General features: G+C 39.0%; 1 protein-coding gene across 1 annotated transcript in view; it reads left to right on the top strand.

Moving 5' to 3' along the window:
• The window catches only part of snd1 (staphylococcal nuclease and tudor domain containing 1), a 179,889-nt gene that overhangs the window by 119,399 nt on the left and 33,446 nt on the right, over positions 1–27,044 (top strand). The window contains exon 18 of the mRNA XM_028043522.1: positions 19,755–19,896. Within this exon, the coding sequence (XP_027899323.1) occupies positions 19,755–19,896 (142 nt within the window). The remainder of the gene's footprint in view (positions 1–19,754; positions 19,897–27,044) is intronic.

Raw genomic sequence — 27,044 nt, 5'->3', positions numbered from 1 at the left:
AGATATTTCATGTCACAGGACTCTTCTTTGATCGCTGCCCGCCCCTTTTCTCTCTCAGCCCAGCTCAGTCCTCTTCATACACCGCTGTCTGACTTTAATCTCTTGAACGTTCTCGCCTCCTTACGCTCACTCTCATCACGTTCCCCTTTCTTCCATCCTCCTTCAACTGATCATTGAACCGCCGTCATGCTCCCCTTTGCTTCATTTGCTTTGACAGTTTTTGGATCGTACTGGACGGCGAGGACTGCATAAAACTGATTGAGTCAGGCACCTGCATCAGTTGTGCTTCTATTTTGGAGAAGGGAGGAGGGAAAAACTCCCTGGAAGAAAAAAAAAAGTCTAAATCTGGGATCTGCTGCTGCCATTCCTTATGCTTCACCAGTCAATCAGCAGTTCTTGTCAGAAGTACTTGAAGCAGCATCTTTCTGACTTTGAACTGTTTGACGTGTCCTTGGCAGACCCTGATGGAAGTATATAATCTTGTTTCAGCTTTCTTTTTCCCTCCTGAAAAGTTAGATGTCCAGCTGACTCGACTGGCTGTCCCCTCATTCCAGTTTCAACGCTCTAGTACATAAACACATGGCTAAGGGCAACTGTTTTGGTTCTAGAGCAACTCGCTACATTTGAACATTGCACTGGGTGACTTATTATGCAAAAACCTTCACTATGCCAGTACATTCCAGGTAATTGTCTTTATTTCACCCTAGATACATGGAAGCATCACTGTAAAGCAATATTTTAAGGTTTCAAAACTACAAGTCCTTTAAATGAGATGGCAGACTTGTGTTTTTTCAGCTGTATGTAAAGTATTGTTCCTGACAAATTTAACTGACATTTAAGGCACCATTGGCAAACATTACAACCGAACATGATAATAATGCTAAAAATATATTGGCATTCTGCAATTGAAAAGAAGAGTCATACTTTATATTTTAAAGCAATTTAAAGCCACTGACAATAGATTTTAAAAAGCATAGTAAAACTCCTAAGAGCATTGTATGTCTTTCTGCTTACTTTCAGTTCAGTTGTAATGGTCTACACAAAATTAAATACCAGCGGTGTTCTTTATTTTCTGTGAATTATAGTTCTATTTTACTATGCTCAGTGTATTCTTCAACCCTGAAGCAATCTATTCTTTCTGTTTTGCAGTCTTTTGTATTTCTCTTTTCCATTTCTTTCCCCTTTCTTGAATAAGCTATGGTAGTCCTCAACACTATCATTAAAAAAAACAACTTTTGCAGCGAAATAATGCAGTACATTTGGCTCATTTTGTAGCTGCTTCCCAAAAATTGTTTTTCAGATATTTATTTCACTGATCATATCATCCCTATTTAAATTTTGGTCCCTGGCTGTTCCCATTCTGAAAACAAAATTACCCAGCATGAAATTGTTTTTTCTTTGTTTCATAATAATTGTAGGGCTTGTAAAGGAGTTTTAATAGAACACTAAAGCAAATGAGTTACTCTTTGTTGCCACTTTTGTTTTCATCTTCTGTCAGTTGATGGATGTGGAATACCTCAGCCATTTATTGAAAGACTGGGAAGTTCTAATGTAGTAATTATAGATGTTTCAATATTTTCTAAGCTCTTCTGACTCCCCACTCAATCATCCAAAAGCTCTAGTTAAATTTTGAGTGAGATTTGAAATAGGTGAATATTGGATTTTTTTTAAAAAAGGGCAATGTATTGTGATAAACTGCTGATTGAAGGTAAGTGTTGTCAAAATATTTAAGTAAAAAAAATGTGATTGAGAATACTTAAATGCCCACTTTCACAATAAGTCACATAGGCAACCTTTAACTACTAGATTAAAAAACTTTGCTTTGTCATCCTACAGATGGACATCCAAGATAGTCAATGTGTCAGAGGTCATTTTGCATCAGTTTTTAGCCTTTCAGAGAACACTGGATAAAGCTTTGCCAGAGCTGAGCTAACTGCATCTTAACTCACCTTTGAGCACTTTATTGACGCTCTTCTTTGTCACATCCACAGCATCATGTTGTCCAGTCCAGCAGCAGTCACAAGTCATTGAAACTTCAAGGTCTCTGCTTCTCTGCACAGTAATTCTTTGACTCAATCACTTTGAGGGGGTGTGAGTAGCCATGAACAGGTGTGGAGAGTCCGATGACTCATGGTGCAGCAGTCCTCATCCTGCAGTGCTCAAATTACCTTTTGTTCCTACTTTTTTGCTCCTTTATATTTATATTCAGCATTGAAAATGCTTTAAGTTACTACTAACTATATGTCCTCCAAAGTTTGGCTATATTTTGTTCCCACTTGATGCTGATGTCAACTACTCTCTGCATTTATAAAATTTTATGTGCCAGGAAGTAGCAATAATAAAACAATGTGATTTTTCCCCTAAGTCTGAAAAGTAGGTCAATAAACCCTCTGAAAACAGTGTGCAGTAAAGAGCTTAAGCCCAGGTTTATTGCTATGAATTAAGATGGTAAGAAGCAGCCAGATGGTCTTTAATAAATGCACCTAAACTAATATGTTGTCACGTCTACAGAAACAGACATTTTAGCGGCTTGCAGGTGTGGGATGATTCAGTTTGACCTAAAACAACACAAGGAGGAAAGACATCCAGAATATTCTCTGAAAAGGTTGATTTGCTACCTGTCAGTTTGGAAAGACTGAGGTTATTCCCAAACACCTCGGATTAAATTTTTCACAACAAACTCCAATGCTTTCTGAAGTCGATCTTCGGCAGGGTCGTTCCCCCCAGTTTTGAACTCTGCAATGTTGAGAAAAATGATGAAGCCCAGGCAGACTTCCGAGACTCAGGAAGCGGCAGTAAGCATTTTAAAGATTGACAGATGGGGGGAGAGGCCCTTCTCTTGGAGGAAAAAAATGAAAGAAAAACAACTCTTCAATGCAGTTTGTCTATAAAATTGCCTCTAAACAAAAAAACGTCTGGACTAATCCATAACAGATGATGATGGAAAACAAAATGTGACAAAGTGAGATTTTTCTACTATAATGAAAGGCACTGTTTGGAGAAAATCCAACACCAAACAGCACAAATAACTGATGCAGTCTAGCACGCAAAGTGATTGACAATGCTAATGTTTTGGTTTATGCAGCCACTAAACCTTAACTTCCCTTAGGCATTCACTCGCATACACCCAGAGCCTAATGTGAGGGAATTTGTCCAAGTGTTTGGCTCCATGCAGAGGAATCATTTTCCAAAAGGGTGGGGGGAGAATAATTACTTAAGTGGTGGACCATAACATTATTAGATGCTTGAAGACCTTAAGATATTGTTGCATAAAATCAAATATATAATTATGAATGAACTATGACATTTAGAATCGCAGGTTAAATGTCAGTCATGCTTTAAATTAAAGAGAAAAGGCTTTCAAAACTCACTTCAATGTCTTGAGATATTTCTCAACATGTTTTTATATTCTTGAGAAATGTATGCTTTTTAAATGTATTTAAAAGACATGTAAATGTATTTATACATCAATCTGCATCAGTGTATAACTGTTTGTACGAATGGGTGAATCTGGCTCTAATGTAAAGCGCTTTGAGTGGTCAAAATGACTGGAAAAGGGCAAAACAAGTTCAGTCCATTTACTATTTACTATCCTTAGGATGTAGATAATTCATGGTTTTTCCTATGGCTTGAAAGCTGAGGCCAGAGAGAAGAGGTTTAGGCTAAACGCTCGTGTGTAGCCTTTTAGATCAGTGGCTCAAGTCTCATGTGGCTTGCTGCAAATCAACACATTCAGTGAGAGAACACATTGCTTTACAGCCAAAGTGTCAGTAGGCACGCAAGATGGAGGCAGCATAGTTTGTGTTGGCAAGTGTGAAAGGACGGGGATCACAGCAAGGGGACATTATTGCCCGCAGGGTGGTCTCGATGGGAGAGGTGACCCATGCGGGACATTATGTCGCTGGAAAAGATGGCAAGGACTGGTCGCTATTATGTGCAAGTAATTCTCCGGCTTCTCGCACAATGCATGATTCCGCCTCTGAGTGCTTAGATTGTTTGTGATTTACTATGACATGAGGATTCGTCTGCTTTGAGCGTGTCTTTACTCCTGCTGTCATCTTTCTTCTCAGCATTGTATGCCCAAACTGAACCAACCACACAAAAGCAAAGAGCTGACAGAGGCTTTTTCATATGGCCAGCAGATTACATAATTTGATTCTCAGTGTGCTGTGTGCACATCCCTGCTCACACTAACTTGGTTGCAGATGGAAGGAGGGTCACACATGCACACACCATACTCTCACTGTCTCTTTTCTGCTTACTCAAACATGCTTTAAGCCTGTGCAGACTTTGCGCACACACACTTCTGCACAGACACTCATTCTCCGAGGACACCACCACCCCCCACTTTAGTCGGCAAGCTGGACCCTTAGTGCCCGGAGGCAGAGAGACCGAATGACGGAGAAAGAGATCAGTGAACCTACTGATGTGTGTGTGCTGTTTACACCCCAACTCCCAGTTCTCTCCTGGTCTTCATCTCCCTGCCCCCGCCCCAATTCTGAGCTGCAAATTCAGCAGCCTGTCACCTATACTCACAGACCTGCAAAATCACACACAAATACTCTTTCCATCTTTATGTGCTTCATTCACCATCTGACTGACTGTGCAACCACGCATATTGCAGTCACCTGCAAAGTCAAGGGCACAAACCTGCTTTATTTATTAATTTTTTTATAGGCATGAAACTAAGACCACCTTAATGACGTCTGAGCAGTCTCACCTTCTGCTTGCTGAATTATACATTTACATGAGTTGCAGGATTACATGCTGACGTTTTAAATGTCATCTGAAAGATGCATCAAGGCACAAGGACATCAGTCCGGTCCTGAGGAAGAAGTACACAGAAGTAGGCCTCTTAGTTTAGTCATCTGTGCATATGTGATGTGCCTGGTCAGTTTTCCTTCTACTCTTTTTTTATCTAGTTGATTTATTTCTGTGCATCACACTTTATTGTTTTGTATTTGGTTATATGTTTCTATCTTGTTTTTTTTGTTGTTGTTGTTGTTTATATGTATTAATGTCTGCCCTCTAATCCCATGCTATGAAATGGCTCTGACATTTTGAATATCAGCTTCTAGTTTGGCTCTACATAATAACAAAAACTATTGATCAAAAATTATTATTTTTCAATGGTGATCAAGATATAACATGTGAAACTGAGGGAGTTATTTTGAGTTTTAACGCATAAATGCCTGCACGTCTGGAACAAACACCAAACGTCACTAGTGCCAGCTTCTCAAGTGAAGCGATTGCTGGTTGGTTGGATGGATGGGTGTTTGATTGGGTGGGTGGACGACTGGCTGAATGGTTTGATGGATGGAGGGTTGTTTGGCTGATTGAGTGTATGGAGGGATGGTTGGTTTATTGGATTGTAAGCCTGACTGACTGAAAATGAACGATTATCAAAATGATATTGCCATTTTTCACCATGTCCACTTTGTCTGAATACATTAAGTGTATTATTTCTAGACTCAATAAGTAACTGTTAGATAATTGTGCTTTAAATATGGATCAAAGTAATGATTATATTTCTTCCAATCAAGGAGCCCTTCTCAGATCAGAGAGGTGCATGTTTTTCACCATCTTCAGCTCCTCATTATCCAAATATCTTAGGTGATTTCTTTTAATGCAGTTCTTTATATCACAGCAGATTGACACCAAGCTCCATCAACCACAATGGAAAAACACCTGTGGTCTGTGCTTATGAGGCCTCCCTACTGCTTAAAATTCAGTCTTCCCCCATTTTTACTCCCTTTTTTCACTTATTTTCACCTTCATTTCTGCTGATTAAAATAGTGAAGGACTAGAGTTTGGTTGGTGGATTATTTGCCCTGTTTTTTTGGACTAGTTCCTCTTGGGAATGTGTGAGGAAACACTTTTCCACTTGGTTTGACGGGGCGTTGTTGTAGCCGACTCTTTTATGCCTCCGTTAAAATGAAATGTGTACAATTCCGGGAGGCTCTGACCCAAACCTGCAGAGCACCAGACCATTGGAACACGTTGATTATTTTTCGTTTTAATCCACCCTGTTTTTTTATTTTCTCCTGTGTGTTGGTTTATACCAAATTTTATTTGGAGCCTCTTTGAATCACATCTGACTCTTTCATACTTTGGTACAAAAACAAGACTGCAAGGTCCTAAAACTACAATGACTCTGCTTCACATAAAAGTTTACTTTTTCTGCAATTTTAATATTTTTAAATTTACTATATCAATATTTTTTTTTCTGTCTGTTTACCCCTTTTGTCCTCAACTGCCCAGATATAAGCTGAATCATGCTGGAAGATCATTTGGTGACATAAAATAATGTTTTGTTACAGTCGACTGAATCGAATGTAGAAAATTCTGTTAAATAGTTTTTAGAACAGACAAGTAACGCCCTAAGTCAGTCGCTCTTTGATGCTTGACACCTATTTTTTTTCCAACTACAACATAAGCCAGATTTCTAAAGTATGGAATTACAAAGGGATGAAGTAACCATCTCCCAGCAGTGACACTTCCTTATTCTTGCAAGGCTTTTAATTGAGAATTTTACCCATCATCCTCTCAGTTTCTCCTTCCTGTGTTTTCCCCCCATGCAAATATGACATTTTCCCCTGATGTTGATTGGCATTTATGCATTCTTGTTCCATCAAGGAAATGCTAAAACATTTAATATGCACATTTTCATCCAGCTTCAGGGCTGCTCTCTTATAGTTCTAATTTAATCATGGATGAAGCAAGACGGAGTGTGATATCCACAATTTGGCTAAAAATAAGATGCAGGCAATTTATAGTCATTTACACACACTTTGACATTTTTTAAGGCCTGTGCTTGTAGCCACACTTAACTCTATTTAATGTGGGCTGCCACTGAAGCATTCCTCTCTTACATTTTCCATGCCTTTACTTCCTTTGGTCCTCTCTTGTCTAATGAAATGGCAAATATTTGTTTCTTGGGGGCATCATTTAGGTGCTCTCCTTGCTGGTTAGGTTAACGTTTGTTCTGCTTGATAAATAAAGGCTCTCTTCTTTTAGTTACAAAGCAATGAGAAAATGATGATGCATCACATATAACTGTTATTTAAGACGACAGGTATGTGTTGCCTTTGATATGTCTGATATGGGTAGAGAAGCTTTAATGTTTAAGAATGCAAACATTTTTATTTTCAATTTTTAACTATAAATTAAGTCAGTATTTGTACTGAGACCTGAAATGTAAAGAAAATAAATTACAGTAGAGATGCTGGGCTTACAAGGATTTAGTCCTCATTTATTTTATATGAGTAAAACTTTTTATTTTGTTTAGTTTTATTAGATTAGAACTATAGAAGAAATGGAAAGTGATGACCCAGGATTGCAAACTGCAGAACTGAGAGCGCTTTGGCTGCTAGGAATATTTGTCAAAATAATGCAAAGCTAAAACGGATGAGGCCAGTCTACTTTTAGCAGTGGAAGGAGAGAAGAAGTTTGCTGTATAGCTGAAGTGGGCACAAACGCCTCATCAGTTCTCTTTATTACCTGCGCATAGACACATTGTCAGGCTGTTTCTTGGTTGAGCAGCCAGTTCTTTTCCTAAATGAATTTGCTTATTCTTTCTCCTCTGTTCACCTTCCAACTGCGTCCCTCGTGCGTAGTCCTCTTCTGTTCAACCCCTCCACTGTTTCTTTCTTTTTATTCATTTGCTCCTGCTCCAGTACCTGCACACTATCAACCCCTGTTTTTCTCTTTCCCAATCTCATCTTTAATTCAGCTTCTTTGTCTTTTTGATTCCCTTATTCCCCCATGTGCTTTTTACATTTTCACAATCTAAGCCCTGAATTAGGCATCCTATTTATTAATCTGCCTACCTCCACATGCGCTCTAATGCACTGCCACAAAGAGACTACATGACTGCATTTTGGTTTATTATCCATTATTGGGTTTAAATCTGTTTTTTTTCTTAGGAATCAGTTGTTGCCAGGATGTTGAATAAAGTGTGTGCCTGTGCATTTTACTCCGAAAGAGAAAATGTTCTGGGTTCCTGTAAATGTCTGGAATTTCATTAAGGATTTTCCAGTTTTGAATAAGTATGAGGAGAAAAAACAAATGTATATTTCACAATAATTGTACTTTATTCCTTGATTCAATGTCCTAACGATTCTTTATTTTCTGCCATTCTTTTTTAAACTATTTGTCCATTTGATCTTCCATCCTTTCTTTTTATGCATCTTTCCATTCCTTTTCCTTTCATCCAACCTTTCTTCCTTTCAACCTTTCACCAATCCTACATTTCTCATTTATCCATGATGTTCTCCCTCTCATCCTTTTTTCTATTCCTTCATAATGTTTTCCTTCTATCCATCCAAGACTACGTTCACACTGCAGCCTAAAGTGACCCAATTTCAATTTTTTTGCCAGGGCCATTCACACTGCCGCACATATGCTACCTGTATGTATTCTGCAGTCTGAACGGGCAAACGACCTGAAAGTGTCCCACATGCGCAGTGAAGGGCACAATAGCGTCAGCGTTCTCAGTGTTCTGCCAACTACCATGAAAAGAAGAAGTGCTCAGTGTTTCGTTCTTTTCGGAGGTATGCAACCTGGACGTTAGGTCGAATTTGAATTGGATACGTATCGGATATGGGTCACATTCGAAAAGAATCCGACCTGTGCTGTTCAGACTGTCATGAAAAGATCGGATACATCTCGCATTACGTCAAAAAAATTCGGAATTAGGTCACTTCAGGCTCCAGTGTGAACGCAGCCCAAATGTCCGTTCATCCATTTATCTATCCATTCATCTATCAAGTCATCTGTCCATCCTTTCTTTCATCCATTTCTCCTTCCATCTTTTTAAGTTTGAAGCTTAATGCTTTTCCCCTCATGCTGTACTTTACCATTTACACTGTTCAATTCAAAAAAACTTTTCTAATCCCAAACAAAATTACATATTTGTTAAATGTAAAGTTTTGTGGAAACAAAATCAAGTGTTTGGTTGAGTTCTTACTTGAGTCTCGGTGCAAGATAACGTTTTGTTTAGACTTACATTTAAAACTCTGATATTCAGAGAATAGGTCATGTGAATGAGGTGAAGGATTTCTAGCACATTTGCATAAAAAAGAAATTACATCCCTAAAGACGTTTTCAGTTTTTAACCTCAGTCTCTGAATTCACTAAGGGCAAATCTGTTTTAACAGGCTGTTTTTATATAATCTAAATTAAAACAAGAGGCTTATAAAATCATGTATGTTGGTTACATTTTCCATGTGAGCAGTCTAGAGTGCATCTTGCCTGATTCGTTTTCCCTCATTAGTCTACAGAAAAGATGGCTGAAGTGCGGTGGTTGGAATGTCCTCAACAGGACTTTCAAGTTACCTGGGAAAGAAATGTCTCAATGTTGGAGAGATCTTAGTGAGTTTGTAAGAGTTCCCGTCTAATTTAGGTCAGACTGTGTTCAGCTCGATGCTTTCTTGCCTGCAGAAAACACTTTACATCTAGAGAATGGGACTACTCTGTTAGTTTTGGGTGTGTATTTTTTGTGCATTTTAGAGCCGCTGTCTTTTTCTTTCCCTCTCTCTTGCCTTGGGGAGAGACAGTTATGTAATCAGAATCTCATCATCCTTGCACTTCAGATCCCACTGTTGTGCTAGGCTCTTTTTATACATTTTCTCATGTTCCAGCTATATATATATATATATATATATATATATATATATATATATATATATACTGTATATATGTTGGGGCAAGCAGTGTGTTTACTTGCCCCTCCTTATTTTATCTTTTTTTAACTTCTTTTAGTTTGGGTTTTCCAGGGAATTTTACATCATTTCGCCGTAGAGGTTTAGAAAACATTAGCTGTTCGGTACAAATACAAGAATACTGAACTTGACTACAAAGCTTGTCTTGAGCTCTAAAAAATTTGGGGTTTTTTCTTGTTTTGATTAGAACATATTTTGAAGAACATAATTCTCCAATATGGACTGGGGTTGTTGATCTGCTGGTAAACTTTGACCAACATACTTTGATGGGATCCAAAAGAGCATCATTCAGTATTATCAGATATCCTTTTCTAAAGTCAAAATGAAGCAAAGCTTCATTTTGGCTATCTGCCTGTGTGTAAAAAGAATGTAACCTTTAAAGATATTTCAAAGAGAGGATTGTGATTATCTTACCTTTTTTTTCATCCCTTGAAAAAGAAACCTTGTACAAGAGAAACGTCAGGCATTTGAATCATAATACAAAACACAACATGTGGGAAGTGATTCAGACTTGAACTATGTCAGATTTTTTCTTTAGTGCTGTGTCCTTCTCCTTTCTTTATTTTCATACTTCTTGCTCTGCTTTTTTCCCCTCTATGCTCTTCAGCGCTGCCATATTAACCCCTCTGTCAGTCTGCGAGTCAGCGCCGTCGCCACTGCCTCACTCCCACCAGCAGCCATCAGAAATCATCTGCAGAGAAAAGCTCAAGAAGCAACAAAGCCACCATGGCAACTGTTGGCAACACATGTAGCGTTTTTAATTACCAAGCTGATTAATTGCTTTTTAATTGCATACTTAGACAAAATAAACTTCTGTCCCCATTCCCTTCTTTGTTCCTTAAACTCTTCAGTAATTTCCAGTGATCAGCTGGAGAGTGTCCTCTCAATGACAATAATCCTGTTGAGCTGAAAGGCATTTTATAGACTAGAGCGACACAAAAGCAGCAAAGAGCAGAATAGGGACACATGAGCTTCAAACTGCTGCCTCCTCTTAACTCTGCATGCTGCCAAGGCAGGTGGGCACATTTCTGGGGAGCCCAACTTCACCAATACATCTTCAAGGTTATATAAAGGACCCTTACTGACAAAATACGTAAAGATGACATTTTTAAAAGCAATGTTATCTGTTTTGATTACATTACTTGCCACTGTGAAATGAAATAAATGAAAATTGTTACCTTGGAGACATATTCACTTGGAAAGAACTTGAGTACTTTAGGATCCAATCCGGTTGTCCGGTTATGTATTCTGCGTTTGTATTCCGAGTTTCCATTCATGGCTGAACAATGTGAAAATTGTCCGTCACCTGACAATTTCTCGATGCATCTCTAACAAGTAATCATTTCTATTATGATTTTTATTATTATCATTCATCACTTAGTGCCCAGTCGAAATGACAGTGAGACTAAAGATGCTGCTTGCTTGATCACCCAAATACCTGAAAATCAGTGAGGCCAAACAGTTTGTGTAATCATAGTAAACAAAGCCAAATCAAGCCCTGTTCGTCTCTGTTTCCTCCCGCTTTCTTTCAGTAGCAACTCATTTTGTCATCAAGGTTATGGTGACAGTTAGTACATTAGGAGACCTTTCCTGTTCCTGACGTGTTTTACTTGCCCTCCATCCCTGCATCGGTTCTCATCATTCGTCTAATTCTTTTGAAGAATGAAAAACTCAGCCGTGTTCCGCCATGCTTTGGAGTGGTGAACTTTAATTGCGTGCTTATTCCCCGCTGTTGTTTTATGATTATTTTTTTCTTTTATTGCTGTGATCTCTCTCTGCTTGATGATGTTCTAATGGCCGCGGACAGACACAGTCACCGCTCCGGTTAGAAAAACAGGCCATTTGATGTAAGGCTCCATATGCCGGAGCAACTGCCTCCGGGGAAGATGTGTGTGTGCGTGTGTGTGTGTGTGTGGTGGTTCTGCTGTGTGTCTCATCTGCATACGGCGCTCCGATCCTCTCAGCCGTCTGGTCTCCCATGCCAGCGGAGGAGGGTGGCACCTTTAAGCACGTTAGCACAGGTACAGGTTATTTTTGTGCATCGCTTTGATTATACACCCATTTGCTCTGTTTCTATGGCAACCTTATGCTCCCTCTCGGTTCTCATGTTCATAGCACCCATCTTTGACAGGTGCAAGTTAGAGTTTAATGCTAATTGCATTTTGTCTGCATGACGACAAGCCCGTTCTTCCTCCAGCTGATGCAGTCGTGTTCAGGAGGATCAATTTGTGTCGATTTAAAAAAAAAAAAAGAAAAACCTTGCAAGTGCCCGGCATGATAGCCTCAGGTTGCATTCAAGCCCCTCGCCGTCTCGTACGTGTCTTCTTGCCTGTGTGCGAGTTTTGGCAGCGTAAGTGGGGGTCATATTAGGCGTGTAAGCTGGGGTTGAGTAGCCTCGCTGACTGCCTGCTGCCTCTTTGATGGGAGAACATCTGTTGGCTGTGATACGAACCTGGGGAGGATCTCTTTCTCTCTCCTTCTCCTTCGCTCCTTTGCTTGCTTCGTGGTCTCTGTTACGAATTCCCCAGCTGCTTCGCTCTCTCCCATCTTCTGGGGGAAAAAGAAAAAAAAAACTGCCTACCCGTCCCCCACCACCTGTTCAGTTTTAATACATAATTTATCTGCTAAAGTAACCACATCTGAGAGACTCAACCCTATGTCCATTTCCAGTTTTCTGTCAGCTTTCTGTCTGTTTAATTCAGCCTGCTGGCTGAATTAAAGTTTTTAATTTACTGCCTTCAACCTGCAGAAATGTGCACCATTAAGGAAGCAAAACTTTAAAAAAATTAAAAGAATTATTACACTAATTTACCAGGAGCGAAAATCATGTCTAAATTTGCCCAATCTGTCAACTTTTTACTAAGTTTAACATTCATCCAAGGACTGCAGCTGTAGATGAAAGGAGTGCACCGTCTTTAAGACGGAGCACAGCCTGAAACTGTCAGCACTCATTACATGTTTGATTACATTTTAAATCAGAAGCCACTATTTTATATCTGAGTTGCGCAGTTTTTCTACTGGCTGAATGGAATGGATGCATGTCTCTGAACAGATCAACTATCTGGCGGCAGTCAGATAGGCCATAATCATTCTGGGCCTGATTATTACGCAATTACCATCCCTTGCAAATGTATGGATGCCTCAGTTTTCTATGCTACAGCCACAAACTAAAGTGCATTTATTTTGTATTTAAATTTGTGACATAGCATTATATTGACCAGCACATAATACATGATGTTTAAATAATTTTTTACTAGTTTGTGTATGTAATACTTTTTTTGATTTCCTTTTGCCTTACGTGATCTCTTGATTTATTCTTGCTTCTTTATTGTGGCTGACATGGGAAAAAAATACAGAGTTTCTCTAAACGTATTTTACTGGTGCTGTGTGATTTCAGTTTTTACTGTTTTGAAATAAGCCTGTCTGCAACTTGACATGTTTTGTTACCAAGTCCTGTTATGTGGCCTTGCAGACCAATAACCAGTCATATTATGTTACCTCAGTTTGACAGGAACTATGTTGCTACTAAGTCAAGTCTGTATCCAAACCGGTTCCCCAAGGTCACAGCCACAATTCATTTGTTTGTGATCTTTTTAATGTATGTATGGTTATGGTAATTATCCTATAATTGGATAGATTAAGACCAAAACCTTGAACAGCAGACAAATCGTCTTTCCAAAGTCTCCCCTTCCTTAAATGCTTCATCCTTTTGCTGAAGCTGCTTTATTTGAGCCGCCAGGGTTAATGTGCGACATCACTAACCTCTTTGAACCCCAGAGACGGGCGTTTCATGGTCCCAGAGGTAATGGGTTCATGTCTTTTCACTTTAATGGAACAGAACAACTTGGCCATCCCAGCACCTGTCACTCAACTCTAATATCCGGCCAAGATTGATGAGGCATGTTCTCACAGGAAAGGTGTTCTGCTTGAAGCAGACATGGACTCTGCAGTGACCTAGTGTTTTGCAACAAAATATAAGCCAATCATTGTAAAACGGGCAGTAAATCAAAGTGCTGGGCTATGGTAACTCTCCTTTCAAACAGTGAAGCTGGGGTTTACCTTTGTGAGTTCAAAGACTTACCTGGAATCAGCCTCTCATTATATTAGTCACTGGTGGTGAGTCATATTGGTGTGCATTGCTGTTATTAGAGAATAAAGTGTACGAAGCATTTGTGACTACTTCAGTGTGCGTCATTATTGAAATGACCTCATGGAAAGTATTTACTTTTTTGTTTGTTTTAAAAGAAATGCCTTCTATTAAAATTACATTATATTATTTTTATTTATAAATCTTCTACATATATTCCTTTTTCTCTTAAGGTACGTAGCATTTTTTTCTTAGCGTCGGGCTTCAATTTGAACAAAACTTTAATTTCTGTATTCTGACTGGTCATTTGTTTGGGCCTTATGGTGTGAGTAACCTTATTGATGATGAGTGTTTATTCTGTAGAAACCATCGAACAGTCTCCATTGTAATTATCGTGGTTGTGATGAGGCAAAGAATCTGACTGAAGCAGCTGTCTGTCTTGTTGATCATTCCTCGCCTCTAATTGTTTAGTCGATACAGACAACATCGTTAAGGAACAGGAAATCCGGGGTCGCCCACCTTTCTGCTTCACAAACCTGGAGCACTCATTAACATGATACCAGTGCTGTTTTTGTAAATGAGCTCTTAGCATGCCAATCAAATCCTCCCCGTGGCCGAATAACAAACATGTCTTTTTTTAATGTTACATCAATGAGATGTGGAGGGAACAATGTTCTTTATCTAAACTCTTAGAGAAATGTTTATGTATCGATAATCTTTTCTGTAGTATGTTAAAATTGAGCAGTCTGGGCGTGCCATGGTGGCGTAGGGGATAGCACAACCCATGTTTGAAGGCCCTGAGTCCTCGATGCGGCTGTCGCGGGTTCGACTCCCGGACCCGGCGACATTTGCCGCATGGCTTCCCTCCTCTCTGTCCCCCTTTCCTGTCAGCCTACTTTCATATAAGGGACACTAGAGCCCACAAAAGACCCCCTGGAGGGGTAAAAAAACAAAAAAAATACAAATTGAGCAGTCTGAGACGTGTTGCACTTCCTGGCCCACAATTCATAACAGTGGGGCTCTGCCCCTACCCTGCATGTATGCATTTATGTCTGAATTAATGAGTGGAGAGATGAGTGCGGATTGATCTGTAGGATATGTAGTGAGTTTTGAAGACCGACAGCAGAGCCTTCTCCACCTCAACCCCTAACTCCTGTATGTGAAAAGTGAATCATTTTCTCTCGAACAGATTCATCGGGGTCATAATGGGGCTAAATTGATTAACAAAGGGCACTTTTATGACTAACACCGCCCTATTGATTTCAATTGTCCTCCACAGCTGATTACGTGATGAATTAATAACAGAGCTACATAAAAGACATGCAAGAAGATGCACCTGGGGTGTGTTGCTCAATCTTTTAGTTGGTTCACAAGTCCTTCAATTTTTTTCTGTTATACACAAGTGGGTCATTTATTGTGATGGAGTTACTTCCTCTGCTGATGTGTGTTGGAATCAGATGACTCATCTGGGTATTGCTGCCGTCACTGCATTACTTTTGTTGGCACTTACGAAAGGAAGACTACGTCTCCAATGAGTTCTTTTTAATATCAAAGAAAAATAATCAGTGTTTACCTTAATATAAAAACAGAGTTGACACTCCTTTTGCGGTTTGTAAAAGATTAACATGTTTAAACGCCAGGAAGTCGGTGGTAAAAGGACCGGTTTTATTCTCCACCTGTGAGATATGGAATTTGATTTCAGTAAAAATAGAAACTGGCCTTCCTGTAAACTTGAAATGCATGGTGTCCCTACAGATGATTCATAGATATTGCTCAGGTGATAAAATAGGCAATGACAGGGGTAGACCCAAAAGATTTTCAATCCTAAGCATTTTGGGAAAATAGCAGAAAAACATTTCTCCATGGTTTATAATCTATTTCTTGATTCACCAACACTATTTATGGCATTTGTGGTCATTTAAAGTGTAACTTCTTGAGAAATTTCTGCTGTAATTTTAATAAAATGTAGTATCCATACACAAAAATTGGATGGAAAATAAACCCTTCAAATTGGCAAATATGATTCTAGATAAGTAGGTAATTTCCAAATTAAAAACATTGAGCCAGCCAGGGGCACAAAAAAAGTTGTACCAATCCATAACAAACTGCACTAGCCACCATTTTTATTTAATTTTTTAAAATATTTTTCTTCTTTAAAAGGGATTGATTTAAATTTGAGCACATCTCATGTTACATAGTAACCATATACAACACTTCAATTGGATCTATACTGGCTGCTTCTGTCATACATGCTAAATGTAACACCTCGCGCTCATTACCATGTTGACTCACTTTTCATTCTCACCCCTTCCTCTGCCATAATGTGTGTACAGTTATCCAACTGTGTGGATATTAATATACTTGTGTGTGAATTTGTTCCGCTACGCCCATATCCCGGTCTTGACGGACACTTTGTTCACTTCAAGCCGTAAATATTTCAATAAATTCAGCCCAAGCCAGTTGGCAGACCTCTTAACTACCTGAAGAAGAGCTTTGCTTGCTGTTGAAGAGCCTCACTTCAGCCAGTAGAGTATCTCATCCACCAGGCTGACAAAGTAAAGCTCTGTAAAACTGCTCAACTGCAGGTATATTATACTTTACGGCCATGCAAATTGGTATGCAATCTTTAAATCTTCAACTTCTTAGTTCCAGTTCTGGCAATTGAATCCCAACTGTGGATTTTCTGCTTGTGGCGTGTAGTTAAGATTTACTCAGAGCAACCACAGAAAGATCTCTGATTGGGCAATAAGGAATAGATATTAATGTGAGGGGATGGGAAAACATTTCTCTTAAAAACAAAACATTGACCGCAGTTGAGATGCAGTGAGAGATCCACATGAAATTCTGAAACCAGGATCCAATAACTCTATCCTCCAGGATAAAAACTCGCTCCTGCACAGAGCCAGAGTGTTTGGAGTGGAGAAGATGGAATGGCTTCCCTCGTTTTTATTCCTTATTGTTGTGAGAGGGTGCAATCATCCAATCCACCAAGCAGTTCCAAGCAAGAGTGATTACCAGGTTTTGAGGGCATTAGCCACAAGTTTTGCTGTGTTGCTCATTGCATGGACTTGTAATCCTTGCAAGTCTTTCCTCCAGGGTTTTTACACATTCTAGAAAACTATCAAAAAGTATTTTCCAGGTCTGAATTTATACCTCCGAAATGCTTTCCTTCTGTGTTCTTGCAGCCATCCCTGGGTCATTACATCTTTCATTCCCTGTTCTTGGTAATTTGTAAGTCCATCTTTCTGTTCTTGCCTCCTTCTTTGTCTGTCTCTGTTCTCCCTTCCCTCCTTTTGTTCTTACTGTCTTTTCTCATTACCTTCCTAACTTCAAATCATTCTTTTATCCTTCCTTTCTTCCTTTTGTCATTTCTCTTTTCCACCTCCCTGTCGCTCCTTTGCTGAATTTTCTTTCCCTGTTTTTTCTTCTCTCCTTTCTCTTTTCTATCGTTCTTTCATCTTGTGCTTTCTTTCCTTCATTTCATCCCTCTTTATAGAAACACCGGTCATAAATTCATTGTTGGTAGCACACAAGAGGGGCCGGAGAGAACAAACAGAACGAAAGACATTTGCCGAAGGGGAGACACAAAAGCCAAGAAACAAAGTCATAATTTCAAGTTTTCAACATTCAAACACTATCAAATATGCTTGAACACTTTATCTTTTATTATACGATTCTGATTGCCATCATTGAGCATATAAGCAACCTTCTCCCCCATCATCACATTACCCTCCCAGATTAACTTGTCACTCTCTCTGGTGTAAATGTGTTCTTCATTCTACAGCTGCCATGAAGGTCATCCTGGTTTCCATCATTAGGACTTGTTCTCCCTTCAACTCCAGCTTAATTGCCTGTTGGTTAGGCCCATTTAGGTGTATTTCTTCCCCCCTCTCTCACATCACTTCTGGCAGCTTGGTGGCTCTCGTCTGCGGCTGTAGTTGCCGCGTCGCATACCTGCATTCAAGTGGAACAAACAGGACGGTTGGCTGCTCACGGAAGGTCATCAGCCCTGGGCGCCGCAAGTGCATGAGTTTGCATTTTTTTAAAAACGACTTGGACTATAGCGTCTCTAATGGTGCATTCAGGCAGGGTGCAAAACAAGTTTTTATCCTTTTGTAATCATTCTAATCACCAGCGTTTTGGCAGCGTTAGACACAGTTAATGAATTGAATGCACAGCGCTTTATGCTCTTTCATAAAGGCGCAACAAAGAAAGCAGCAGCAGCTGTGGTGTGTTTGTCTTTCTCTCCCCACAAATGTTTTACTGCAGACAGAAGAATGCAAACTGATGAAGCTGTTCGGGACACCTGGGAGCCGGAAAAAAAGTTGATGTTTTTGTTTATAGGCTGTCGTCCAATGGGTAATACTTTAAAAGGAGCTTTTTGTCTTCCATTCTTTGACAAGAACTTTAAAAACAAAATCAGTGTAAATTAGTTTGGTCAGCCTTTTATTTTTTTATTTTTATAATCTAATAATTTCTCGCCCCCTTGAGACCGACACACCCTTGCGATCGGACATCATGTCCTACTCGGATTTCCAACACTTGCTACCCCGGTAAAAGTGTTGCAGTGATGGCCACCGGGCTAATGAATGGTGACACCTAATCTTTGTCATCCCTAATTGGTGCTGCAGGTTTGATTAAAAGCCGAGTCATGTCAGCTCCCTCAGAATGTGGGAAGCATGTTTATTACGGGATGCGGTGGATTCCAGGGTTCGTCAGCGTGCTTGTAATGTGTGCATTCGGCCGCATATGTTTGCTATGCTAATATTGCACACACCTGCCTGGTGCTGAGGCAAAAATCCTGCTTGATCTTGGGCTTTGTGAAGCGTGGCTGCGTTTTTGCTCTTCATTAACCTTGCTTGCCCTCAATCCCTGAAATTTCATCTTGTTTATTTTCTGTCAACTTTCTTTTCTCCCTTTTTTATTTCTGCTTCTTTTTTTCATTTTTAAGCATTTTTTTTTATTCCAGATGAACTCAGGTTCTGTTTTATGAATTTCCTCATTCTGACATTGAAGGTTGACAGAGAGCTGTCTTTTTAGGGTTAAAATCAGTTTTTCTTACAAATCCTGCTCAATTATATGCATATAAACACAAATTAGCAGTCAGATGCAGCAGCAAATTAAGAAAAATAAATGGTGTAGCTCTTGACAGATGGGGAAAAAACCCAAACAGCTAATCAAATGACCAACCAGATATTCCTGAGCTTTTTTTTTTCATCTGACCTTTTTAAAATAAAATCCTTCCTAAATTGCCAGTAGATAAACAGCACTGAGTTCTGCTGCTACAGCCCCACAGAAAGTTTAAGCCCAAAGCGCCACTGCACTTCTCGACTTTAGAACTTCCTGCTTTGGTGCACCTCATCTTCCAAAGATTCCTCCACGGGGAGTTTATTAGTTTCCTTTCATCCTCACCATCTTGTGCTTGAATGCGTGCTTAACACCATTGCTCTATTGAAGTTGTACACAAACACGTAACATTCTGTGTTAATAACCACCCACTCAGTGCACTGCCTCCCTTGCACTCTGCGAACACACTCACGCACACACCTACTGATGTCCACGCAGTTTGATTTGTGGCCCAAGGCAAAGCTGTTCTCCCTAATGAGCCGCCTGCCCTCTGTTTTTCCAAGGGAGGTGAGGGAGAACTAACCTTGATGCAGCATAGAAGGGATCCAACCTGCTTACACACACAAACTTGAACTGCTGTGCTTGTGAAAGAAACTCTGTGGCTGTATCTTTTATCCGGCTTGTGACATTATCACCAAGTTGATGATGTTGAAGTTAACCTCATCATATGTCTAGATGTACCATATCTGCCTGAAATCAAGGGAGATATTTATTCGTATTTGCGTCACAAACCATTTTCAGGTTTATTGAAACTATGCATGAGCTGTAAGTCAAATTTTGGAATAACTGAGTTGTAACTTTTTTCTCTGTGTTCTTAGATCTGGGCCAACTACGAGGAGAAGCCCGTGGAGGAGGTTGTGCATGTCTCTGAGGAGAAGGAACGTGTGGCCAACTACAGACCCGTATATGTGACTGAAATCACCGACACCCTGCACTTCTACGCCCAGGATGTGGAGACGGGTACAGACACTTTCTCTGTTTTAATATATTTAAAATGCATTTCCACGTTGTGTCGTACTGCAACCACAAACTTTGCTTGCTGTTAGATCTAAAATAAGTCAAAATAAGTAGTGGATAAGGAAAGGAAAAATACTAGTCAAAGTAAAAACTAGTATAATATTTAAGTTTTTTCTTTCTAATAAGGGAGGGGAGGAGGGATAAGTAATATTTCTTACTACTCTTCAGTTTCGCAGTTGTTCACTACTTTGACTTGTCATATAATCCTAATAAACGACATTACATTTAATAAACGACATTACATTTTCTGGTTGTAACAAGACAAAATGTGAAAGGTTAGAAACACTTTTGAGGAGAACTGTACTGTTACATTGTGGCTCAAAAATTATAAAATTGAGGAAGCACCAGGAGGCTGGCTGATTTTAATTATGTAAAATATTCATTTGTACATTTTAGCTTATTTTCATACTGCAGTGGCTGCTTGTATGGAAATAATTAGTGTCTCTGTAGAAAAGTGAAGACCAGGGTTCTTTAACTTTCTGCTCTGCTTTTTTACCTCCACACTGATTTCATTAATGAGAATTAATTCTGTTGCAATGACGTTGACTGCACCTCGTACCTCCAACATTTTTCTCACTAGTGGAGACCCAATAACTGAACCTCCCTCTTGTTTCTACTAATAAATGGTTGTAGTAATGAAGAGCGATGGCTGCAGGCGCTAACAATTGGGGTCCAACTTGATTCCAAGCATTTAATCTTCCAGAAGTTGTTCAACTCAATGAGCACTTGAAAACCTACTTGGTGCAAAAATCACTTAATTTTCCACCAGGGTATTTGAACCATCATTCTTGTTGGGACTGATATCATGTGCAGAAATGGAAAGGGTGTTGTCACTCTGTGACAACAAATGTCAAATTTTATTCTACTTGGAAAAAGAAGAAAATTCCGAACTATTCAGATTTTGGAATTAAAAAATGGCAAAAAACTCTTAAGTTGTGTCTCGGAGTATACCGCCTCACGTTTTGAGCTCTGGGAAGTGACAATTATTACATCATGATGCGACCACTTTGCTTTTAGTCACTTGAAAATGAAAACCACAGAAGAAATAAAGAAAACTGGTTTTCTTTCACATTAATTGCCAATTTGTTGTGCATGCGTTCATGCTGCTTTGTATGCCTAAAACTTTGATCAAGAATATCTAAAGACAGGCCAAGCTTATGTTTTGGTACAGTTTGAAGTTTTTTTTTTGTGAGTGTTCCAAGAGTCGTTAAATAACAGCATAATTATCCTTGCAGGCAATACCAGAAGCATTTAGAGAGTTTACTGTAGCAAAAAAGGACTAATTAGCTTCTTTTGATTCAAAATGTGTCCATTCTAAGTTAGTTTGTGCTCAGTTTCACATGTAATAAGACAATTCAATAAAAGCTACTTTCAGCATATTGATTTTTTTTTTCGCCAGAATGGAACAGATCTGAACTGTTCATAGAAATTGTCTCCATCTGCTAGGTCATGGGAGCTGCCCTGAATTCAGAAGCCTTCCTGTCACTCCTGCCCCCTCATCTGTCTCCACTAGCTATAGACGTTCAAAGGCTATGAAATCAAAATTGTCCATCTTTTCTTTTGTGTTTTTCTTTTTTTTTGTCATTTGCCTCCCCCAACATAATTAATGAATTTACCTTCAATTAACAAGATTTTAACTCAAAGAATATAACTCACGAAATCTAATTTGATCATAACAAGCATATATAAACCTTTCAGTTTGCAGCTCTCTCTATGTTTCATCTCTATGCCCTAAAATCTCCAGGTTCCTTGAAATATGTGAAAATATAATGTTATTCCTTCTCTTGCCGTGAGCTATAAATTCAAATCAAAACCGTAGCGCCGCCTCCGGCTACGGTGCTGCTGCCCCAGTCAGTCGGGATTGATGCTCTGATTTTTGTCTGGGTTTTTATGGTTCAGAATCACGTTACAGCGAAGGGCCAGAAATTTGACTTTACATGTTCAAACCTGAAGTTTGGATTAATGCCACTAGCGGCCCTTGTGGTCTTTAGGAGAAATAAATGCTGAATAGTTCATCGTCTTGTTTTTCAAGTTCTCTATATATCTTGGACATTAAGGAAGAGCAGGAAACGGAGTCTATACAACTTTTCCCACCATGTAAAATTGTACACAAACAGCGTTTTTTCATATTGCTGCTCTCAGTGTATTTTGACAGGAGAGCTATGAGTTATTCAATCTTTTCTCATAAAAAGCCTTTATTTTAGATGATCCAGCAGTGCTGGCGGCTTCTTATATATTCATTTTTTTCATTTAATTGGCTTGTGTTCTTCCAACAAGCAGCTTATAGGGTGGTTTCATAAAACAAAACAAAAAAAAGGTTGTTCTCAGCAGGGGAGTAAAACCTGACTGGTCCTCTTCCCCTCTGCTTCCCTCTCCTGTTGGGTTGCTTGGCCCTCCCTCTTCTGTCTCCTCCACTTTCTCCACCTCCTCTCCTGCCTCACAGTTCCTTTCATTTCTGCAGGTGCGCACTCAGAGCTGCATTAAGTCATCTGGGCTTCTTGAGTTGAACATCAAAGTGTTAGAGGCTGTAAAATCACACGAGCTGAGTGCTTTAAAATATTACATGCCCTCACCCCACAACATTTCTTAGTGAGCAAGTTTTCACACAGATCCAGTGTGAAGCAGAGTACTTTAGTGTTTACAGCAGATGACAATAGGCCATCTTAAAAGGAAATACACAAGTGGCTTCCTCATGCGCGCCCATGTTAATGATATGAGCCATTTCGAATGGCTTCATTTGACTCTGTTAAGCGAAACTCCAACCATGTGTAAAATATTTTGGTTATATCATATTAACCAGCAGCCAGTCATTCATACATTTATTTTTGCAACTGTTTTTGGAAGATACTTCATTAGTGCATTAATCCAATGCTATCTTGAAGACTATGATTTAAATTGTACCCGATTTTCTATCTGGTAAAATTATCCCGATATAAAATCTACCCTTTATTTTCTTCCGGTCTCTTTCAGTTTAATTCCTATAAATAAACAATTTCACAACCTTTTATGAAAAGTGTTTATTTACACATACACTTTTTAGCATAACTAAGCTAAAAATGCTCTGTATTCAAATTTTTTTCTTAAGAATGTAGCTTGTTTATGTTTTCATTAACTGTGGTTGTGATAGATCTGACAAATCTTAAATCCTGATAAAACCAAATTGACTGAGGGACCCACTGCTGATCGATTACTATACTCCAAAAAGCCTTTTGTTTTTTTAAGAATATATAGTTATTGCTTTATTATAGAAAATTGCCGTAAATCGTTGATTGTTAAAGCAATTACACAATGTGCAATTTCAGGCACGGCTGGTGGCTAAAAGCTCCTTTTGGTACCTGATAGTTAAGTACGTGTAAAAAAAAAAAAAAAATTAAAAAAAAAAAATGCTGAAAGTACAGAATAGGAAATGCACCACTTTAGAAATTTGTAACAAGTTTTTGATTAAAATTTTTCTTAATGTTTGACCTGCCTGCTCTGATTTTTAGCCACTTTTGATATATTTATCAATTTCATCATTCAAGAGTTTTTAAGAACATTATTAAAAATCTCATTTTCAATTATTTGTATTATCAATGGTTAATTATTTTCAGAGCTGAACAGTTGTACTGTTTATTTAAGCCATTTTTAGCATCTTATGTCAGCATGTTTAGCATTAATAAAACAGCATTCCCTGTGTCTATTCTGTGGAAATTGTAGATTCCTGTTGTGAAAAGCTGCTAGCCTTTCCAAATCATATTCCATGACTGTAGGTGAAAGTTCAAAACAATAAAACAGAGTTACTAAGCTTCACTTCATTTGGCCTTCTTGTTACCTGCTGAAAGCCGTGGTAAACTTTTCTCTAAAGCTACAGTTTGTTTTTTTTTGTTGTTTTTTTTTTTTTTTTTTTTCAATTTTGCCAAAATAACACACATTTAGAAAACAGTGATAAACAGGCTTCACATAACTATCAAGAGTATGGCAGAAAGAGATCAAATCTTCCAGGAATCAGACTGATGCAAAGAAAAATTATGTATTTGTTAGAATTATAGTATACTTCTCACTGGAAGAGAATGCAATAAAATGAATTGAGAATCATTCAGAAGAGCAAGGAAGTGTAAACAAAAGGGAACAAAAAATTCCTTAAAATCTGTAGCTGTTTAACATATCTGAGGCTTCGCAGTGCACAAGTAAAAATGAGTAACACAGCAGAAAAAAGCTAAAGAAACATCAATTTCAGTTGGTCGTACACTTGTTTAAGTAGAACAGAGAATGAGGAAGGAGAAAAAGGAACATCGCCATTAATATTTAGAGCCAGTTTCCAAACCATTAACCCTGAGGGAGTTGTGTCTATGTAATAAAGTTGGGTGTATTTATTTATTTATTGTGGTCTGTAGAGATGAGTGGCTGCTGAAAAGCCTTCACAGCCTTCTAGATGTTAAAGTTCATGCATCGGTTTCTAAAGTAGTTACTTTTTCTGAGCTATTAAAATGCAGTCAGAAATGCAGCTTGCAGCGTCATTTTCCCTCATGGGTCCTGTATCTGCTACAGGTTTGACCCTTTTCCCCATTTTAATCATTTGCATTTAATTACCGTTCCCCTCCCCCTATTTCACATATGAATATATTTACACTTGGTTGATAACTGATTGCTTCCACATTAGAAATAGATTTTCCCAGAAGATTTAGGAAATTGATCTGTAATCCTGTTTATTTTAGGATTTTGTCTTGTTAAGCAGTCATTTATCGTTTTCTAACCCCCTCTACCTCATTTCAACTCCTCAATCCACCCCTTTGCTTCAGTGGTGCTGTTTCTGATCCCCCTGTTTTCCTTCTGTGTGCCATTTCCTCTCTGGAGGCTATATGTAATTACTGTCAGAAGGGAGCCGGCACAGATCTGTGCAACCTTGGATACTCTGAGACAAAAGGCCACTCCAGACACATGAAGGGAGACGACTCTGAACTATGTAGAGCTGGTAGTATACTACTCTGCTGGAAGCAGGCTTGGTTAAAAAAAACAATCCAAATGCAGGTTTGGAGACTTTCTGGGTAGAATCCAGAAGTGCAGCAGCTAGAATATTGCTTGTTTATACACTTCAGGGATGTTGTATTAAGTTTTTGTTTCCTATGGGATACAGACTGTACACTTATTTCACTGCAGACATAACTCCGCTCTGTTTGACAAAGTAATGGGTCAAGGAGGTAAAGTCGAATGTCCCTCACTTCGGTGACACTGCTGGGGTAATTTTTGGGGATCTCAAGGCTTTCCCAGATGAGAAGGGATATGTAGTCTCTCTGGTGAGATCAGGGTTCACTTTGGGGTGTCTTTCAATGGGCTGTATCCTGAAAACTTTCAAGCATCCTAGAAACTTTCAGATCAAATTGATCAGATATGTGGTCATAACCCACATTTCAATAATATAGGACATAATTTTCCTAGCCAAATTGGAAGTTCCTGGTCCTTAATACTGCCAAATGCAAACAAGAGCAAAAGATGCTTTAACTCCTCTGCTTGAAGCAGAGACATATTGTTGACCCACAGGAAGCAGTCCGGTTTACAAAAATAGCCTCAGATTTGGAAGAGGGGACCTTTCATCCTGGTGACTTTGGACTGGGCCGTGACTTGCTTTCATTTTCTAAGCAAGGAAGATGGTCCTTCCTTTATGCTTCTAACACGTCTTGTTATATATTTTTTTATCCTGCAGTACTTCAACATAATGAAGATTCATTTTCTGTGTTAACTGTACAGTAATTACTATATTAGTGGATTAATGTTGGGTGGAAAATTAATTTCGTCAGACTCAAAATGGACCAAAGTTTTGTGACTTCCCACCGTGTCACTTTTACGATTTATCCTTAATCTTTCAGAGTGACTGAATGTATGGAGTGTACAATAACATCTCCCACCTGTTTCTGCACACTTCTGCTCATCTGGCTGTAAAAGGACAAAACTTTTTTTTTTCTTTCAAGAAAGGCAAATTTATCTTAGAAAAAGTTTCAAGTTAAATAATGTGGAACACCACTAATCTAAATAAGTGCTAAAGTTGAGGTGACTAAAACCGGCCTGTTGAGACTGGCTCCTAAAATAGTCTCTGTCCAGCAGAGTTGAGACTCGGTAATACAGTATATCATTAAAAGTATAAGCTCTTTGAGTGACAGGTGAGTGCTGACATGTGGTGTCCTTTCAGAGGCATCACTACACATCACTTATTGATTCAGAGGTTCAGCGGGGTTACAGACAAACTTTGAGCTTGAGCTTCCAGAATATCAGACTATGATTAATTTGTGGTATGTGGTGTCGACTCAGCACCAATATACTTTTTAATTTTTTCTTAATCAACTGTGCTCATGTAGTGATTATATTTCTGGGCAGCATTCCTTTAGGTTGCTCACTGATTTTTGCCCACCACACACACATACACCCCCCCACACACACAGATTCCTACCCCACCTGCTCCGGACCTCACGTTGTTGTCACCTCCATGGTCCTGAATTGCTGGGCCTGACCCTCACCAGGAAAAACACACACACACTTCTTGCTCACACCAAACCTCAGCTGCAGTGCGGCTGGCTGAACATGCTGTCTAGAGCTTGTTCCCTGGCACCAATACAGACTCGTAATGAGTGGAGTCGTTCCCCTTCCAACCAGGTGCCACTCCGTCCACATTATTCACACTTCTACCTTTTACACACAGCAGCTGTTCTTCACCTAATGATGCTGGACCCAGCTACTGATAGAGCAGCACGGCCAGATCGCGACTCCCTTTCTAGTTGCTTGAAATGTTAGTTTTTCTTTGACATTTTAATTTGTCTTATATGGTCTTGATGTTGTTGATAATACTTGTCCTCCCACCTTAGTTGTGGTGTTTATTTAACAAAGACTACTTTCAAATCAGTGCCGCATTTTATCTTGATAAAGATGAATTGCCCTCTAAATGGATGCCATGTCAAGGGAGCAAAGTGATTATTACTTTGCAGCATGAAGGATGGATGAATAGTTAGAAAATGTTTGCATAAGGCTGCAAAAATTCCTACCTTTTTCTTTTCTTTTTATAATATTTTTTTATAATATTCCTTTATTTAATCAGGTAAACACCGTTGAGATCTAGATCTCAT

This window comes from Xiphophorus couchianus, chromosome 17, assembly GCF_001444195.1.
Source record: "Xiphophorus couchianus chromosome 17, X_couchianus-1.0, whole genome shotgun sequence".
Lineage (NCBI taxonomy): Eukaryota > Metazoa > Chordata > Actinopteri > Cyprinodontiformes > Poeciliidae > Xiphophorus > Xiphophorus couchianus.
The sequence above is the reverse complement of the archived record's forward strand: the minus strand, read 5'-3'. Positions and strand labels throughout refer to the sequence as shown.